General features: G+C 35.0%; 6 protein-coding genes across 11 annotated transcripts in view; 1 reads left to right on the top strand and 5 right to left on the bottom strand.

The window, feature by feature from the left end:
• Nucleotides 1–13,419, top strand: part of LOC148170194 (uncharacterized protein CG43867) — a 101,434-nt gene that overhangs the window by 50,505 nt on the left and 37,510 nt on the right. The window lies entirely within an intron of this gene.
• On the bottom strand, nucleotides 1,285–3,129 carry LOC148170204 (putative cytochrome P450 6a23). Its single transcript, XM_088042711.1, has 3 exons — nucleotides 1,878–3,129; nucleotides 1,578–1,829; nucleotides 1,285–1,531 (listed from the first exon to the last, which is right to left on the bottom strand). The coding sequence occupies exons 1-3, from the start codon at nucleotides 3,019–3,021 to the stop codon at nucleotides 1,368–1,370; spliced, it is 1,560 nt and encodes a 519-aa protein (XP_087898837.1). The 5' UTR covers nucleotides 3,022–3,129; the 3' UTR covers nucleotides 1,285–1,367.
• Nucleotides 4,421–6,224, bottom strand: LOC148170203 (cytochrome P450 6A1-like). The gene is made up of 3 exons (XM_088043506.1): nucleotides 4,999–6,224; nucleotides 4,696–4,947; nucleotides 4,421–4,640 (listed from the first exon to the last, which is right to left on the bottom strand). The coding sequence occupies exons 1-3, from the start codon at nucleotides 6,140–6,142 to the stop codon at nucleotides 4,474–4,476; spliced, it is 1,563 nt and encodes a 520-aa protein (XP_087899632.1). The 5' UTR covers nucleotides 6,143–6,224; the 3' UTR covers nucleotides 4,421–4,473.
• On the bottom strand, nucleotides 6,862–8,606 carry LOC148170202 (putative cytochrome P450 6a14). The gene is made up of 3 exons (XM_088042710.1): nucleotides 7,383–8,606; nucleotides 7,082–7,333; nucleotides 6,862–7,028 (listed from the first exon to the last, which is right to left on the bottom strand). The coding sequence occupies exons 1-3, from the start codon at nucleotides 8,524–8,526 to the stop codon at nucleotides 6,862–6,864; spliced, it is 1,563 nt and encodes a 520-aa protein (XP_087898836.1). The 5' UTR covers nucleotides 8,527–8,606.
• On the bottom strand, nucleotides 9,040–10,837 carry LOC148170201 (cytochrome P450 6A1-like). Its single transcript, XM_088042803.1, has 3 exons — nucleotides 9,603–10,837; nucleotides 9,301–9,552; nucleotides 9,040–9,248 (listed from the first exon to the last, which is right to left on the bottom strand). The coding sequence occupies exons 1-3, from the start codon at nucleotides 10,744–10,746 to the stop codon at nucleotides 9,082–9,084; spliced, it is 1,563 nt and encodes a 520-aa protein (XP_087898929.1). The 5' UTR covers nucleotides 10,747–10,837; the 3' UTR covers nucleotides 9,040–9,081.
• Nucleotides 11,085–12,924, bottom strand: LOC148170200 (cytochrome P450 6A1-like). Its single transcript, XM_088042804.1, has 3 exons — nucleotides 11,710–12,924; nucleotides 11,406–11,657; nucleotides 11,085–11,346 (listed from the first exon to the last, which is right to left on the bottom strand). Exons 1-3 carry the CDS (start codon nucleotides 12,851–12,853, stop codon nucleotides 11,180–11,182), a joined length of 1,563 nt encoding a protein of 520 aa, XP_087898930.1. The 5' UTR covers nucleotides 12,854–12,924; the 3' UTR covers nucleotides 11,085–11,179.

Genomic DNA, 13,419 nt, shown 5'->3' with positions numbered 1-13,419 from the left:
GATAATATGAATAATCACTTATCCGATATAGATAAAGTTATACAATCGCTTTTGCTATCTGCTATGTCCATTTTTGGACAAAATGGGTTTTAATATTGATAAAAAGGAAAACAGAAAGGTCTATATATGTACATATTGGATTTCTTTCCCCAAATTTTCAAATCTTAAGTTTGACGACAAACATGGAAAAAACAAGATTTGTCGTTCTCCGTTAAAAAAAAAACAAACTGAACTTAGCAGCTTTATACGTTAAGCCGACGATATGTAGTTAAAATTTATTCAGTATCGTTATGACCGCGCCAACAACAATATTGTATTTTGTGTGTCTTCGGCATTTTTTATGGCATTTGTGATACTCATTTGCGGCAAGAAAATCCCTTTTTTTAGACCGCCGGCGCCGTCCTTTTTTAACGTTTTTGTAGACATGTAAATAGGCCGGAAAACGGCGTTTGGCAGCCAAAAGAAAACTCCTTAGTTTTTTGTCTTAACGGTTGGTATCGCATTGAACACAGCAAAGGACACAGTAGTTTGTTGAAGTATTTTAAAAGCGATTTGAATGTTTTATTTCCAACATAGTTACTAGGCCAGCAATCGTGAAAAGTAAGTCACAAAGTCAGAAACATTTTTTTTGAGTTTTTAAGTTTTGTTGACGGCTCTGATCTGCCTCGTCTTCACAATTTTACTCAGACTCCCAAAAGAGCATTTTTAGGCCTAGTGATCCAAAATACCCGTTTAACACGTCTGGAAAATGCGAGGAAAGTGCTGTCACCCGAGTACTTTGACATTTCAAATTTGTTAAAATTTTGAATAAAATAAGAATTTTTTTATTAAATTTTTAAACAGATGTTTTGCTTTTGGTTCTTTAAATCTGTTATTGACAAACAACTGTAACTTTCCGTAAAGTGGGCTATTATATTCATATTCATTTTTGAGCAGTTTAATTAACCGAGTCCTGACTCTTGGTGATGTAACCAGTATCGTAATAAATAATACATTATTTTATCTGATAAAACTAATGATTCATAAACAATAAAGTAAACGTGTTCTCAATTACTGCGAGTTTTCAATTTTTTCCTTACTAAATAGGTAGTCGTCTATTGACGAGCGCCACTTTAACTGAGCAACATTTCGCTCACACCAAAGAACGAAACCACCGCGAATGACGTAGTGGTTGTGGAGATACTTCCAGTACTAATTTCGGTTTTTTAACATTTCTAGTTCTTTTAGGAGGACCTATACACTCCAAACTTTGCTTGTTTAGCACAAGTGTTTAAGGTTTAAGGGTAAATTCAAAATTTTATTTTATTGATTTATTGTAATGAATTATAGTAACAGAGCAATGATGTTTTGATCAAACAATTTATTAACTACAATGTTTCAACATCCAGCCATATACCTCCTGCAGCGCTTAGTACGAAAGCGGTTAAATCGAATTTAATCGGAACTTGGGTTTTTTCATTCACTTTTATTTTGTAGTTTCTCAGGAGAGTTGCTATACCAACTTTACTTTGTAGCAAACCAAATCTCAAACCTACAAAATAAACTAATTAACTGAAACGCTTAAAAAAATGTTTTACCGATGCAAATTCTTGGTCCTTCTCCAAAAGGTAACCACGTAAAACCTGGTCTGTTTTTTTTTACCTCTTCATTAAATCTCTCGGGATCGAACTTCTCCGGTTCAGGGTAGTACTCAGGGTCAGTTTGTAGACCAAAAACAGGAATTATAACAGTAGTTCCTTTTTGTAATTTAACATCTGTATTCGGAATCGTATATTCTTTGTTACATATTCTTTGGAGAGTCGGTGCTGGCGGATACATTCGTAACGCTTCTAAAGACATGTGGTTAAATTTAGTTCGAATGATACGATTAATATTACCTTGTATAACTTTGTCCATGTAGGTCATTTCCATCACTGCATCATAAGATAACTGTCCGTTGTACTTCTCCAGAACTGTGTTAATCTCCTCTCTCAGTTTTTCTTGAATATCTGGATTACGTGCGAGTTCGAACAGCGCAAATGTCATTGTCGTGGAAGACGTTTCAAACCCAGCCAAGAAGAAAACAAACGCTTGTGCCGAAAGTTCATTCATAGTAAGAGCCTTTTCTTCAGATTTTCCATGGTCGTCAAGTATATGCTCATCATCTGCTACTTTCCCGCGGTTTTTCAGTTGCAAAAGCAAATGCATGAAATCCTTTCTGTAGATCTTGTTCTTCTCTCTATAATTAACAGTGTCTTTCACCACTTTCATAAAGAAATCTTCTACATCATTCTTTGTAAATTTGAACTTGAGCAGGTCTAGAACCGCATGAGGAAGCGTTAGTAACATCAGTACTTTTATTTGAGTAACGAAAGTAATATCAAACGCCTTTTTCCCATATTTTCTAAACTCTGCATCTGGATTCTTCAAAGTATTGCACTCCAACCCAAACGCCGCTGAACCAATAATATCAGTAGTAAAACGACCTAAAATTTCTTTGATATCCACCGGTTTATGATTAACGGCTGAATCATCCATAATGTCGGTTAAACCCTTCGTGCAATCCATCAAAGTTTGAAACATCATCTTCATCTTACCCGAAGTGAAAGTGGGTGTCAACTTAACTCTCAGGTTTCTCCATTTTGCGTCTTCTAAGTTGAATAGATGTCCATTCAGAGGATCATGTTTTTCATTGTAATAATTGCCATGATTCATAAAGTGATCGAAATCATTCTGCATGATACATTTTACAATCTCTGGGTCAACAGGGACGTACGTTGGTGAAGGCCCCGAAAAAACACCCCCATGTCTGTAGCCTTTGGATTTGAAGGTTGTGTAAAATTCTCGAAATAGTTCTCCGACTGTTTTACGACGAGTCACGAACTCTTGAATATCGCCATAAATTATTGAGGGGTTTAGAGATGGTACGCCTAAACGGGTCCAGTAGCCTAGGTTCCATTTTAAATATAAGACTAAGCCTAGGATGAGGGTTGACAGAATGGCAACGACGTCAAACAGTAAACTGGTTGTTACCAAAGACATTGTGAAGTATTTTATACTTTACGTTATTTCGTATTTTCACTGCACAAAATTCACTAGAACAATATTGTTTCAACTGGGTTTGAATGAAGTTTTATATTATGAATTATGAGTGGCTGATAGGAAAATTCACTTAACTGATGTAGATAAAGTTTGACTAACGCTTTGCTGTGAGTCAGAGGGATTTTTGCATAGTTAAAAGTTATTCTGTATCATTATGACAGCAGCAACAACAATTTATTTCGCATGACAAATAAGTTTTGATCAATTATTATCATCATTAGTTCACATCGGTTTTAGATATTTATTTCTCATTCTTATCCCATTGTTAATGGCCATTCGTACCGGAAATCAAAATTATGTTGGAGAAGTGGAGGTACCATTTCCACCTGAATCGCGCATCAGTTGAGTTTTCAACCCACAAGGTTAGAAATATCAACGCACTGTACAAATTGGTTACAAGGTTACATTTATTACGCAATATATTTTTAACTTGTTATAAACAAAAAATAATGTATTCAAGCATCTAGTTCATTTTACAAGTTGAGGATTGAGGGTTTGTCCCGAAGTTTTCAAAATGCCTGAAACTTGTCAATTTGCAACATCGCAGGAGGTCCGGAAGTTACTTAAAAAAGTTAAACGCGATTTTTTCTTTTGTGTGTGAATAAAATTACGAAAAATGCACTTTTGGTTTTTTATGTAATGTTAAGTTTTCAGTTTTTTTGTCATGCGGATCATTTTGACCTTCGCTATTATACATTAGCAAACATTACATATTACTAATTCATAATGTTTCGGATGGCAAAAAGAGCTGCAAATTTAATACAAGATAAAACAATTATTAATAATTATTAATTATATTTGTATTAAATTTGCAGTACTTTTTGTAATTTTGTTCGTATAGTTTAACAATAAAAAAACGCATACCATGGACCACTCACTATGCTGCAAATTCAGATTTATTATTGTTTTTATTTGTTGAAAAATTGTGAAAAATTTTAAAACTTTTGGAATTATGTCGATTTCATTGTTTTTGTCGATTGAGCTATAAGTTCTCAAAGAGACATCCGGGCTGTACATTTTACATACGCTAAAAAAATATTCTTGGTAAATTGATAAAATGACTGATTGTGCAAAAAGACGGATTAAGTACTTATTCAGGATGTTTTCCAGACATTTTTGTTTTTTTATTGTTTCAACAAAGCATGCCTTAACAACAAACTTTTATAAAAAATAGATAACATTCTACGAGGTTGTTTTGAAGTTATGAGATATTTCATCTAATTGAGAAATCTAATATTGTGATAAGATAGCTAATGTGTTTGAACATAATAGGAATTAATATAAAGAACATGATTGTGATGGTGCCAATAGGCAATTGTTCAAAATTATAAATCAAAGATAAAATCAATTTCTTTATTGCTTTTATAAAAAACATCAATGTTAACTAATAAATTACTCTAATTTGTCGACATTCAACCAGACGCCACCATCCACGCTTGTAATAAAAGATGTTGGGTCCAGTTGGATAGGAACTTTTGTCTTCTGGTTAAGTGTAATTTTGTTTTCCTTCAAAATAGTGGTCAAGCCAACTTTACTTTGCATCAAACCGAAGCGTAAACCTGAAATATAAACATTATCAATCATTGGATTTGGATGAATTAACAAATTTTTTACCAATACAAAGTCTCGGTCCGTCGCCAAATGGCAGCCATGTGAAGCTAGGTCTCGAATTTTTAGCTTCTTCGGTGAATCTCTCTGGATCGAATTTTTCCGGGTCTGGATAATATTCTGGATCGGTGTGTAACGCGAGTACAGGAATTCCAATATTGACGCCTTTTTCTAATTTAATGTTTGTGTTCGGAATAGTGTACTCTTTGTTACAACCTCTTGTCAACAAACCCACTGGAGGATATTTGCGTAATGTTTCTAAAAAATATTTGGTCAATCATGTGAAATAACTTGATTAGAAGTACTCACCGTTCAGAACTTTGTCCATGTATGTCATTTGCATGATTGCGTCGTACGATAGTACCCCATCGTGCTCCTGAAGTACTTTGTTTATCTCCTTTCTTAATTTTTCTTGAACGTCTTGATTCATAGCCAATTCGCACAACGTGAAAGTCATTAATGTGGATGAAGTTTCAAAGCCGGCAGCAAAGAAAACGAATGATTGGGCCGCAACTTCGTTAATTGTTAATGCTTTTTCATCAATTTTTCCATTTTCGTCGGTTATTTTTTCATCGTCTGTTACAGTACCACGATTTTTAAGTTGTAAAAGCAAATGCATGAAGTCTTTCCTGTAGATGTTGTTTTTCTCTCTGTAATTAACAGTGTCTTTCACCACTTTCATGAAGAATGCTTCAACATCGTTTTTCGTAAACTTGAATCTAATTGCTCGTAAAATGGAATAAGGTAACGAAAATACCATAAGTACTCGCATTCGAACAGTGAAGTCAACATCAAACACTTTTTTTCCATACTTTCTGAATTCTGCATTTGGATCTTTCAAGCTGTTGCAATCTAATCCGAAAGCAGCAGAGCCAATAATGTCAGTAGTGAAACGGCCTAAAACATCTTTGATGTCAACCGGAGTTTTAGTTTTAACTGAATTATCTATGATATCTTTCAGTCCAACTGTACAATCCGCCAAAGTTTGGAACATCATCTTCATTTTACCAGAAGTAAAAGTCGGTGTCAATTTCACTCTCAGATTCCTCCACTTTGCGTCTTCTAAGTTAAACAGATGTCCACTTAGAGGATCATCTTCTTCATTAATATAATTTCCATGATTCATGAAGTGACTGAAGTCTTTCTGCATGATGCATTTGATAATTTCTGGGTCTGTCGGAACGTAGAATGGTTTAGGCCCCAAGTAAACACCACCATGCTTGAATCCTTTTGATTTGAACACTTTGTAGAACTCTCTGAACTGTTCACCTAATGTTGTTTGTCCAATCATAAACTGTTTAGAATCACCGAAGGGAATTGATGGATTCAGCGTAGGTAAACCAATGCGGTTCCAATAGCCCAGGCTCCATTTGAAGGCCACAATTAATCCTACTAGGATGGTAGATAAAATTGCGACCAAGTCAAAGGTTAGGCTTCCCGTTAGAAGAACCATTGTTGCTTTAACGAAATCACTTAATTCTCATAAAGAGAATTGTTTATTTTGAGTTTAGTTGTTCGCTTGATGCTGACTGTTTTAGACTGATAAAAGTGAGGAATGACCGATTATTTATATTTTCAATTCTCGAGTATTTGTGATTGGTCACGATAGTGATGTGAGATTATCACAACAGTGATGATGCATTTTTGAGGTTTATTGCTTAAAAATTGACTGGATAGATGCTCTCACAAGGTTTATACAAAACCAATCTTTTTTTTTATTACACATAGACAAATTAATAATGATATTAATAAATTATTTACTATTTGGCGTAGGGAGTTTTCATTACCACCTATTTTGTTAAATATAATTTGTTTATATAAATTACAAGGTTACTTTAATTAACTATAATTTCATTTGCTTTGACAAAAACTAGGAAGACAAACATGTACGTGTTAGGTAGTACTCATTGGGGCTCAAAGTTTTCTCAGCTTTTTGAGTTAAGTTTTTACTTGTCACCGTTAATATAATTTGTGATAACAACGAGCACACAACAATTTTGTTTTGAAGAATGACATATCACTCCGATCTAGCTGAAATATTTGTTACGAAAATCGATAAATAACTGAGTCGTTTGAAAACAAAAAGACTAAATTATTGTGGTGACTAATTGAAAACCTAGACAGAAATTGATTATATTTCTTTATTATTATTAACAGTGATTTTTAAATGGTTTATTCTAATTTGTTGACATTTAACCATACTCCACCATCCACGCTGGATACGAAAGATTTAGGGTCCAATTTAAGAGGAAGTTTGGTTTTCTGGTTAAGTGTAAATTTGTAATTTCTTAGAAGTGTCGTCAAACCAACTTTGCTTTGCATCAAACCGAATCGTAGACCTAAAATATAAAATTAGAAACTTCTCCATTTAAATGAATTAAAAATTGTTTACCAATACAAAGCCTAGGTCCTTCACCGAAAGGTATCCACGTGAAACTTGGTCTCGAATTTTTAGCCTCATCAGTGAATCTTTCAGGATCGAATTTTTCTGGATCCGAATAGTATTCTGGATCAGTTTGTAAACCTAATACAGGAATGCCGACGCTAACGCCTTTTTCTATCTTAATGTTGGTATTAGGAATGGTGTAGTCTTTGTTACAACTTCTGAACAAAAGCGGAACTGGGGGATATTTGCGTAAGGATTCTGAAAATTATTTGGTAACTCAAAGTAATGTGATTGATTTTTAAAATACCGTTTAGAACTTTATCCATGTAGGTCATCTTCATTATTGCGTCATACGACAGTTGCTCATTGTGTTCCTTCAGTACTGTGTTTACCTCCTTTCTTAATTTTTCTTGAACGTCTTGATTGATAGCCAGTTCATACAATGCGAACGTCATTAATGTGGATGAAGTTTCAAAACCAGCAAGAAAGAAAACGAAAGCTTGTGCCGCAAGTTCGCCCATTGTTAATCCTTTTTCATCAATGTTTCCATGTTCATCGGTAATTTTTTCATCGTCTGTTACAGTACCTCGATTTTTAAGTTGTATTAGCAAATGCATGAAGTCTTTTCGATAAATGTTATTATTTTCTCTATATTTAACAGTGTCCTGCACTGCTTTCATGAAGAATGTTTCAACATCGGGTTTCGTAAACGTGATTCGCAGAGCTCGTAGAACAAAATGCGGTAGTGTAAATATCATGATTCCTTTCATTTGCTCGGAGAAAGTTATCTCAAAAACTCTTCTTCCATATTTCCTAAATTCGGCGTTTGGATCTTTCAAACTATTGCACTCTAAACCAAAAGCAGCGGAGCTAATAACATCAGTAGTGAAACATGCTAGAATGTCTTTGATATCAACCGAAGCTTGAGTCTTAACTGATTTGTCCATGACGTCTTTCAAACCAACTGTACAATCCACCAGAGTTTGGAACATCATCTTCATCTTACCCGAAGTAAAAGTCGGCGTTAACTTAACTCTTAAGTTTCTCCATTTGGCATCTTCTAAGTTAAACAGATGTCCGCTTAGAGGATCATATTCTTCGTCAAAGAAGGTTCCATGATTCATAAAGTGACTGAAATCGTTCTGCATGATTCTTTTTACTATTTCTGGGTCTGTCGGGACGTAAATGGGTTTAGGTCCTAAATAAATACCACCATGCTTGTGCCCTTTTGATTTGAACGCTTTGTAGAAATCTCTAAATGCTTCACCCATTGATGTTTCTGCGGTTATGAACTTTTTAGCGTCACCGTACGGTAGTGATGGGTTTAACGTAGGTAAACCGATGCGGCTCCAGTAGCCCAAACTCCATTTGAAAGCCACGATTAATCCTACCAAAATTGTAGATAAAAGGGCGACCAAGTCGAAGGTTAAGTTATCCGTTAACAGAGCCATTTTTTCTTGAGTAGGGAGCTTAACAATCACAAAATTTTCACGAGGAAACCACGACTATCACTTAATTGAAATTCACTCTTATGAACTGATAACGATTATACGAGTATTTATATACAATTCTGAAGTATTTGTGTTGTCATTTTTCGTTATCATGAGATTTAGAATCATAATAATTGTAAATGATAAAACTCAAAAATTACAATGTCATTGGTCTAGAAGTCTAAAAGGTAATATTTAAGCATTTTTTATGTACTTTTGACTTGCTTGGTGCGAACGATCTCGGAAAAATTCTTCACATTTGGTCTGTAGTCTAAGAAAAACAACAAAACAGAACATTTTTAGCACACAAATCGTGTTAAGTAAATTTTTAATATTTCCAGTCACGGTTACTTTAGTTTTTCAACGTTCAGCCAAATGCCACTTTTCGCACTTTATATCGATAAGATAACTAACTCGTTCGAACACAAAAAGGTTAAATCATTCTACTGACTAATTGAAAATTATAGACAGAAATTGATGTCTTATTTTATTTTTATCAGTGATTTTTAAATGATTTTATTCTAATTTGTTGACATTCAACCACACGCCACCATCCACGCTGGATACGAAAGATGTTGGGTCTAATTTAAGAGGAAGTTTAGTTTTCTGGTTAAGTGTAATCTTGTAATTTCTTAAAAGTGTTGTCAAACCAACTTTGCTTTGCATCAAACCGAAACGCAAACCTAAAATATAAAAATTAGAAACGTCTATATTAATAAATGAAAAATAGTTTACCAATACAAAGTCTAGGTCCTTCACCGAATGGTATCCACGTGAAACTTGGTCTCGAATTTTTAGCCTCTTCAGTAAATCTCTCAGGATCGAATTTTTCTGGATCCGGGTAGTATTCTGGATCCGTTTGTAAACCTAATACAGGAATGCCGATACTAACGCCTTTTTTTAACATAATGTTAGTATTCGGAATTAAGTAGTCTTTGTTACAATTTCTGCTCAAAAGCGTAACTGGGGGATATTTGCGTAAAGATTCTGAAAATTATTTGGGTAAGTCAAAATAATGTGATTGATTTCTTAAATACCGTTTAGAACTCTGTCCATGTAGGTCATCTTCATTATTGCGTCATACGACAGTTGCTCATTGTGTTCCTTCAGTACTGTGTTTATCTCCTTTCTTAATTTTTCTTGAACTTCCTGATTGATAGCCAGTTCATACAATGTGAACGTCATTAATGTGGATGAAGTTTCAAAACCAGCAAGAAAGAAAACGAAAGCTTGTGCCGCAAGTTCGTCTATTGTTAATCCTTTTTCATTAATGTTTCCATGTTCATCGGTAATTTTTTCATCGTCTGTTACAGTACCTCGATTTTTAAGTTGTAGGAGCAAATGCATGAAGTCTTTTCGATAAATGTTATTATTTTCTCTATATTTAACAGTGTCCTTCACTGCTTTCATGAAGAATGTTTCAACATCGCGTTTTGTAAACCTGATTCGCAGAGCTCGTAGAACGAAATGCGGTAGTGTAAATAGCATGATTGCTTTAATTTGATCGGAGAAAGTTATATCAAAAACTCTTCTTCCATATTTTCTGAATTCGGCGTTTGGATCTTTCAAACTATTGCACTCTAAACCAAAAGCAGCGGAACCAATAACGTCGGTAGTAAAACAAGCTAGAATCTCTTTGATATCAACGGGAGTTTGAGTCTTAACTGATTTGTCCATGACGTCTTTCAAACCAACTGTACAATCCGCTAGAGTTTGGAACATCATCTTCATCTTTCCCGAAGTGAAAGTCGGCGTTAACTTAACTCTCAAGTTTCTCCATTTGGCATCTTCTAAGTTAAAGAGATGCCCGCTTAGAGGATCATATTCTTCGTCAAAGAAGGTTCCATGATTCATAAAGTGACTGAAATCGTTCTGCATGATGTTTTTTACAATTTCTGGGTCTGTAGGCACGTAGAATGGTTTGAGACCCATGTAAATACCACCGTGCTTGTGTCCTTTTGATTTGAACGCCTTGTAGAAGTCTCTAAATGTTTCACCTAATGATGTTTGTGCGGTTATGAACTTTTTAGCGTCACCGTACGGTAGTGATGGGTTTAACGTAGGTAAACCGATGCGGCTCCAGTAGCCCAAGCTCCATTTGAAAGCTACGATTAATCCTACCAAAATTGTGGATAAAAGTGCGACCAAGTCGAAGGTTAAATTGTCCGTCAACAAAGCCATTTTTGTTTGAATAGGGAGCTTAAAAATCACAAAATTTTGACGAGGAAACCACGATTATCACTTAATTGAAACTCACTGTTTTATGAACTGATAATGATTATACCAGTATTTATATACAATTCTGAAGTATTTGTGTTTTTGTTTTCGTTATCGTGAGATTTAGAATTGTAATAATTGAACGTGATAAAACTCTAAAATGCCAATGTCATTGGTGTAGAGGTCTAAAAGGTTAATATTTAAGTATTTTATGTATTTTAGGCTAGTTGCTAGTTGCGAACGTTCTCGAAAAAATTCTTAGAAACAGATTTTTTTGTAGATTACTCAGTAAAATAAGGTAATAAATAATAAAGGTAATAATATTGGTAATTAAATAAATTATATCACATTTGGTCTGTAGTTCAGGAAAAACAACGAACACAAAACCTTAACACGATTAATCTAGTTTTTCAACGTTGAGCCAAATGCCACCTTCCGCACTTGATATCAGAGATTTTGGAGACAATTTTAACGGGACCTGCGTTTTTTCGTTCAAGCTGACTTTGAAATTCCTCAGAATAGTGGTCAAACCGACTTTACTTTGCATCAGACCAAAACGCAAACCTAAAAGACAAAAATAAGAAAATTAATAAATTTTCCATTGTATTGCAAACAAATCTTACCTATGCAAAGCCTGGGTCCTTCGCCAAAGGGAAGCCATGTAAAATGAGGTCTCGAATTTTTAGCTTCTTCAGAGAATCTTTCGGGATCGAATTTCTTCGGATTTGGGTAATACTTCGGGTCGTAGTGTAAGCCAAGAACTGGGATAGCAGAACTGACTCCTTTTTTCAACGTAATGTTTGTGTTGGGAATCGTATAGTCTTTATTGCATTTTCTGAAGAGCATTGGTACTGGAGGATACTTTCGGAGACTTTCTGAAGAAAAATATTTTGAATTATTAGAGTCACATTAGCTTCCAGGACTTACCATTCAAAACTTTATCCATGTAGGTCATTTTCATCATCGCATCGTACGATAATTCTCCATTGCTCTCATTCAAAACTGTCTTAATTTCATTTCTTAACTTTTCTTGAACACCTGGATTTGCAGCAAGTTCATACAAGGCGAAAGTCATCAATGTAGACGAAGTTTCGAAACCAGCCAAGAAGAAAACGAAAGCTTGTGCTGTGAGTTCGTTCATTGTCAGTGCTATTTCGGCAGTTTTTCCAGGTTCATCGGTGATTTTCTCGTCGTCAGTCACAGTTCCACGATTCTTCAATTGTAGAAGCAAATGCATAAAGTCTTTTCTGTAGATGTGGTTCGTTTCTCTGTAATTAACAGTATCTCGGACCACTTTCATGAAGAATGCCTCAACGTCTTGTTTTGTGAATTTGATTTTAAGAGCTCGGATTACGGAATGGGGCATCGATAATAAAAAGAGGGTTTTTATTCGTTGAAAGTATGACGGTTCAAAAATTCTTCTCCCGTACTTTCTAAATTCCGCGTTCGGGTCTTTTAAACTGTTGCAATCCAAACCAAAAGCAGCAGATCCAATTACATCAGTAGTGAAACGCGCCAGGATTTCTTTAATATCAAGGGGATCACGTTCTTTTGCAGCACTGTTCATGATGGTTTCCAAACCAACTGCACAATCCGCCAAAGTTTGGAACATCATCTTCATCTTACCGGAAGTGAACGTGGGGGTTAATTTAACTCTGAGGTTTCTCCATTTGGCGTCTTCTAAATTAAAGAGGTGCCCACTTAGAGGGTCAACTTGTTCGTTGAAGTAGTTGCCGTGATTCATAAAATGGTCAAAGTCTTTCAACACGATATGTTTTATAAGTTCTGGATCTACCGGAATGTACACTGGTTTTGGACCCACGAAGACACCACCGTGCTTGTACCCTTTTGATTTTATAGCGTCGTAAAATTGTCTGTACTGCTCACCAAATGAAATTTGCCCAGTGAGGAACTTCTTGCTATCACCAAAAAATAGAGTGGGGTTTAATGTTGGTATGCCAAGTCGCTTCCAGAAGCTCAGGTGCCATTGCAGAAATAGGATCGCTCCTGTTATTAATGCAGCCAAAATTGCAACCAGGTCGAAGGTTGGGTTGCTTGTTATGAGAGTCATTGCTGTTTTTCGAACACGAATAAACCGTTTTCAATGTCAGCGTTTCACTGACTGTTGTACAGTAATCATTGCTAGAGTATTTATATAGAAATCTCGAGAGAGCGCTGGTGTTCGTCATGATGATATTAGCAGATTCGGAATAAAATCTGGCGTAGCGAGTTGTATTAAGCGCGATGGAAGATCACATGAATTAAATGGGGAAATTGGGGAAAATAAATATTATAATAATGTAACAGATTTTTATTTTCGTTGGCTACATGCTAAAAGAATTTCATCGAAGGCCGTGGCTTAAGAAACTTTGTTTTCTTTTCTTTTATCTACCACAAACAAAAATTAGATAAACTCAAGAAAATTTGAATGTACGAAGTCATAAAAGTTAATAACCTCCGTAAGAGTTCGATAAATGCAAGAAAAAACAGACTACATCAAAAATAATGTATACAAAATCACAATTACAAACCGAAATAAATAAAAGCGTTTTTGCGCTGTGCTGCTAAAAATTTTGCACAATTACTTAAAGGGTTTCAATTATTTTGGATGCAAATTAACTTTCAAGTGAACAAAAA

Source organism: Gnatocerus cornutus, chromosome 8, assembly GCF_029298725.1.
Source record: "Gnatocerus cornutus isolate USDA-ARS CGAHR chromosome 8, icGnaCorn1.1, whole genome shotgun sequence".
NCBI classification, from domain to species: Eukaryota; Metazoa; Arthropoda; class Insecta; order Coleoptera; family Tenebrionidae; genus Gnatocerus; species Gnatocerus cornutus.
This window is presented reverse-complemented; position numbering and strand designations above follow the sequence as displayed.